This window comes from Callospermophilus lateralis, chromosome X, assembly GCF_048772815.1.
Source record: "Callospermophilus lateralis isolate mCalLat2 chromosome X, mCalLat2.hap1, whole genome shotgun sequence".
In the NCBI taxonomy this organism is placed as follows: Eukaryota; Metazoa; Chordata; class Mammalia; order Rodentia; family Sciuridae; genus Callospermophilus; species Callospermophilus lateralis.
Window position 1 is genome coordinate 4,980,845 of NC_135325.1, and position 6,000 is coordinate 4,986,844.

The window sequence follows — 6,000 nt, forward strand, 5'->3', positions numbered from 1 at the left end:
TTGTATTTTATTTAGAGACAGAGTCTCGCTGAGTTGCTTAGCACCTTGCTTTTGCTGAGGCTGGCTTTGGACTTGCAATCCTCCTGTCTCAGCCTCCAAAACTGCAGGAATTATAAGTGTGCATTACCACACCCAGCTCTTTTTTAAATATTTTTAAATTTAGAGACAGTAGAGCCCTAATCAACTTAGTGAGACCCTAAGTTGCTAAGGCTGACTTTGAAATTGCAATTCTCCTGCCTCAGTCTTCCATGTGGTTGGCATTATGGGTATGCTCCATAGCACCCAGCTATTTTATATATCTAAAAACATTGTTTTGCAAAGGAATTGATAGGTTTCACCAGACCACCAAACAGATCAAAATTTCTTTTTCAGAAAATCTTCAGCAAATGTGTTCTTGATGGTTGGACTCATTAAAGTATTAGCTACCCTTGACATACAATAACAGTTAACTGAGAGGTGTCTGTAGTGTTTGGGAAATCTTTCCAATTGTTCTGTTGTTGATGGAGCATAGTAGAATATGACACCACCTCCATCTGCCCCTGCGCATTTAGCTCTTAGTACCAACCAGTCTGCATGTATCCTTGCAAACAATATTTGATGGGCCTTGAGAGATAATTGTGGGTAAACAAGAAGTTAACCCTGTAAAGAGAAATAGCAAGGTAACAGCCAGGGAAACCTGGTAGACTGGCTGCAGAGTTAGGTTGACAATTCACCCTCTACTTCAATGGTCAGTCAGCAATATTCTTGCTCAGTGAAATAAAGTCAGCACACAAGGATAAATACTTCGTGATCTCACCTATATGTGGGATCTAAACAAGTAGAAGCAGAGAACAGTGGCTACCAGGGGTGGGGGTGGGGATGCTGGAGAGATGTTAGTCAAAGGTCACAAAATTTCAATTAGGGAACAAGTTTAATAGATCCATTTCACAACATGGGGACTACAATTAATGACAATGTATTGTACCCTTGGAAGTTGCTTAGACCACGGATTTTCAGCATTCTCACCACTAAAAGAAAAAAAAAAAATGATGTGAAGTAATACATATGTTAATTAGCTTCATTTAGCCATTTCACAATGTACACATATGTTGTGATTTAGACGTGAGGTGTCCCCCAAAAGCTCATGTGTGAGTCAAGGCAAGAAGGCTTACAGGAGAAATAATTGGGGTTATGTGAGCCTTAACCAATCTGTGAATTAATCCCCTGATGGGATTAAACCAGTGGTAACTGAAGACAGGCAGGGTGTGGCTGGAGAAGGTGGGCACTGGGGGGCGTGGCTTTGGGTGTATATTTTGTATCTGGAAAGTGAAGTCTCTCCCTGCTTTCTGATCATCATATGAGCTACTTCCCTCTGCCACACTCTTCCACCATGATGTTCCGACCTCACCTCAGGCCCAGAGGAATGGAACCAGCTGTCTATGGACGGTTGAACTCATTAAAGTATTAGCTACCCTTGAAACAATGAGCCCTCAAATAAACTTTTCCTCCTCTAAAGTTGTTCTAATCAAGTCTTTTAGTCACAGCAGAGAAAAAGCTGACTAAAACAGCATAGATGAAAGCATCTTGTTGTACACCATAAGTATATGTAATTTTTTTTTTTTTGGTACTAGGGATTGTGCTTAAGCACTGAGCCACATGTCCAACCCTTTTTAATATTTTATTTACAAACAGGGTCTTGTTAATTTGCTTAGGGCCTGACTAAGTTGCTGAGGCTGGCTTTGAACTCACAATCCTTCTGCCTCAGCCTCCTGAGGTACTGGGATAGTATATGCAATTTTTATTTGTCAATTCAAAAAAATAAATAACTACTTTTTAAAAAATATCCAATCTATCAACAATGCAGAGCCACATTCACTGAGGAAAGCCAGGTTTTAAAAACCCTGTAAGCAATTTTCAAAGATAACTTTTTGTTTAAAGGTGCAGACAGTAAGTCTTATGTAATGAGTGGCATAAAACTTAGGTTTAGCCACAAAGTAGCAAGATACTATCTGAGGGACTGGGGTTGTAGCTCAGTGGTAGAGCACTGGCCTAGCAAATGTGAGGCACTGGGTTCCATTCTCAGCACCTCATATAAAGAAATAAAATAAAGGTCCATTGACAACTAAAAAATATTTTTAAAACAAGGTACTGGCCAGGCACAGTGGTACACGCCTATAATCCCAGTGGATCGGAAGGCTGAGGCAAGAGGATCGCGCATCACAGCCAGCCTTAGCAACAGTGAGGCTCTAAGCAACTCAGTGAGACCCTGTCACTAAATAAAATACAAAATATGGCTGGGGATGTGGCTCAGTGGTTGAGTGGCCCTGAGTTCAATCCCTGGTACCAAAATAAATAAATAAAACAAAAAAAGGTACAATCTGAATAGAGTTTAAGAGGATTGACAACCCAGCCTTACTTCTCAAAATGGAATCCATTTCTCTTATGCATTTCCTCTTATTCAAAAATAATTTTGGAATCTGGTATGGCCCTAGGGCTATGACTACTATTTGATACCTCTTATTTATTTTTTTGAATTGACAAATAATAGATACTAAGAATTTATTCCCCTTTAAATCTCAAGGTCCCAATATAATTCAAGTGAAAAGATTCTCTAATGTTGAAAATATCTATCTCACCTTTACTGAGTCCCCATCTATGCGCCCCTCACCAGAAGTCTACAGAGTTGAGTCTTAGCAAGTCTCTCTGTGAATCCAAATCCCTGACACTTTGGGATTGACCAGGAATAGATACCTGACCCATGCTAGGCTAATCAACTCTGTCTCCTGGGAATTTAGAATTGAGACCCAAAATTACTCCCAAATACTTTGAATTGTGAGCATATAAACTGAGGAGCTGTATGTTCAGTGATGCACATGCTAAATCAGAGAGCAGGTCAGCCCAAGGTAGGACATGGATGTGCAGACAGAAGCAGACACACTTCCTGAAGCTCAACTGTACTTGTTGCCCTGGACTTCTGTATTCACATTCTAGAAATTCCCTTTAGGATAGGGATGGTCTGCATGTGGCCTCAATCATGAAGCTTAGAGTTTGTATCTGTGGCACCGCACAGGGAAGCTCATGCCCATCTTGGCCCTCTCTTCCCAAATCATCCTCAACATCCCACCAGTTCCTTCTGAAAAGAAAACAGTAGCAACCACCCAACCAACATACCTCGGGTCTGCCGATGCTTCTGCGTACCCGTGCTCCAACCCCTTCTGACTGCTCCCGGCTGAGCACTGAGATGGTAACCTTCTTGGAAGACCCCATGTAGAAATCCAAAAGGAGAGTGTTCTGATGCTCTGCCATAGAGGATAAAAGGCAAGAGGAGGGAAAACAAAAAAGAAGTTATACAGAAGAAAATATCCAAGGACTACAACATAAAGGGTATTAAAATTAGGACTTTCCTAAAGGGTAACAGCTATAAATTGATTGATTGATTGATTGCCAGGGATTGAACCCAGGGGTGCCTTACCACTGCGCCACATCCCCAGCCCTTTTTATTTTTTTATTTTGAGACAGGGTCTCACTAAGTTGCTTAGGGCCTCACTGAGTTGCTGGGATTAGAGGCCTGTGCCACCACGCTCAGCAACAGCTACAATTTATTGAATGTTTACTATATACAGGGTGTGGATTAGGTGAGTTAAAATAACTATAATGATAGTACTTTCTAGGTGCCCAGTACCCTGCTCATTATTTCATGTAATCTAGTTATCTTGTACTACATCTGCTTTATGACACTGCACTCTCTTGACCTCCCCACACAGTCCCTAGTACCACCCATGAAGTAGGGAGTCAGATAGAGGAGGATTTGTGTGGCAAGATAGGAAACACAAAACCAAGAGGTCCATGACTCTCACCAGAACATTCTGAAGATCTCAGCAATGAAAGGGATCTTCAAGGGTCATTGAATTCAAAAATACATCTATCCCTAAAGTGCAGGGCCAACTTTCTAGGCAAGAAATCTTTGAGCTTTCTAAAGCTCAGGCAACTCATGGGTGAACTGCCCTTGAGGGTGCACTCCATACTCAGGAGGACCTATACTCTTCATTTATTATTGAAGAGTGTTTCCTTTTTGAGGGGTCTAAGTTCTAACCAATGGACTATCACAGAACAGATATAATTAACTTCACTTCGGCTTCAAGTATTTGCAAATAGTACCTTTGTTTCTCTAAATCTCTTCTTCAAGTGAAATAGAACTAATTCCTTCAAAGTTTCCTACTGAAATTCAAAAAAATGCTTGAGCGAGAAGCAGATTCTGGAGCCAGACAGCCCAGGTTTGCATCCTACCTTCACTTTTGACCTGGGACTCTATGCTTCAGTTTTTTGCATCCATAATGTGGGAGTAATAAATGCCATATCAAAAGGGTGTGGTTAGTACCATGAGAATGTTAGCTGCTGTTACTTAGGGGGGCTCTACCCAGCAATACCCTCCAGTTACTCAAGGCCCATCCTAAAATGTATCCCCCCCCCCTGCAAGTGAATAATTAGTAAATATTTATTGGGCGACAGAATGCAAGGCAGAGAAAGGAGTTTAATACTCAGAGCTGTACAGATCTGTCAACATCTACCTACTAGAGAGCAACTAGAAACTTTGTTTACCCCCAGCTAGACTATTCTGGGTCCTTCCAGACTCCCCAAATTAAATTCTATGCCTGTGAACAACTGATGAGGTATTTAACAGGCTTCAGTGCTTTGAGGAAAGAAAAGCCAACTAGCACTGTGACAAAATCTCAGTACTGTTGACTGCAGCATCTTTACTCATTTCAGGAGTCTGAATAGGGTTGGGAAGGTGGTATCTTGCCAACCGATCTGCAACATGCTCCACCCAGCCCACCTCTGGGGGAGCCCCAGGCACTCACACAGCGATCGAGCAGCCAAAGAGCGAGGCGCGGCGGCCCCTGGAGCCTCCTTGCGGTGGGGGACAAGGGAACCGCACCGAGCGCACTGCGGGCTGGCGCTAAGGCCACAGGATCCTCACCGTGACTCAGCTCTTCGCCCAAGGAAGCCTCTGGGAGGCGGGAGTCTCTGGGTCTGCGGGGCCCTGACCGCCACTCCCTTTATTCACGCTCCGCACAGATCCTGTTGCTCCGCCCTTCGCCTTCCTGGGGCCAGTTCTGTTGCCCTTTGGTCTCTGCGCTGCTCCGGCACCGCGCGGAAGAGATGCGCACCCCGGCAGCTTGGGGGCGCGCCAGGTCCCGGGAGGGGTGTGCGGGCCCAGCAGGTGCTCTGATCAGAACAAAGGTCCCCAATTTGCCTTGGCGGGAAACCTGTCTTTAACCACAGACTAGTTGTCACTCTACCCGCAGAGCTTGGCTGCACAGATTCGACTGCTACCTGCACCACTTGGAGGCATCCTTTAGTGTCATCTCAGGCAGGTGGCTCAGTTTCTCTGTGCCTCAGATTCCTCTTTGGTGAATTGAGGATGCTGATGATAATAGTACCAGCCTCATGGGGTTATACTGAGAACTAGAAGAGCCTGTCGCGTCCTAGGCACCATAAAATTGCTTGTTATGTAAGTTTCCTGCTGTTTGCCAGTTAGAACTGGGGGTAGGGGAAGGAGCCAAGAATCAAGAAAGACATCTCCGTTCCTACCTAAAGAGAAGGAGGGTTTCAGCTAGGGCAATTGGTTAAGAGCTTCCATGTTGTTGGAATACAATGAACAGGCTTTGCAGAGTTTCCCCTGGAAATCAGGAGTGGCCTCCAGTTAGCCAGGCAATCTAGTTAATTGCTAGGACTATTAATCAGAGGTACAGGCCTGGCTGCGGTTCCTGTACTCTAAACACCAAAAGGCTTCTTGCCTGGTTTTGAGAAAGAAAAGAAAGGGGTTCCTTTAACAAAAAAAAAAAAAAAAAAAAGCCCGCAAACTGTGTCTGTAAAGGACCAGATAGTAAATATTTTTTACTTTTACTTTGCAGAACACAGAGTATTTCCCTGGAGACTGCTCCAGTTTGCCTTTATAGCAAGAAAGCAGTCATAGATAATACTTAAATGAATGGGTGTGCCTATATTTCAATAAAGCTT

General features: G+C 43.6%; 1 protein-coding gene across 2 annotated transcripts in view; it reads right to left on the reverse strand.

Moving 5' to 3' along the window:
• Nucleotides 1–5,046, reverse strand: part of Pir (pirin) — a 101,164-nt gene extending 96,118 nt beyond the window's left edge. Inside the window, exons 1-2 of one of the 2 annotated variants that reach the window (XM_077107174.1) lie at nucleotides 4,958–5,046; nucleotides 3,151–3,278 (exon numbers count right to left, since the gene is read on the reverse strand). In XM_077107174.1, the coding sequence (XP_076963289.1) occupies nucleotides 3,151–3,246 (96 nt within the window). In that variant the 5' untranslated portion in view covers nucleotides 3,247–3,278; nucleotides 4,958–5,046. Of the gene's footprint in view, nucleotides 1–3,150; nucleotides 3,279–4,838 lie in introns of both variants that reach the window. The other variant, XM_077107173.1, reaches the window with a different exon arrangement.
• Between the last annotated feature and the right edge of the window lie 954 nt (nucleotides 5,047–6,000).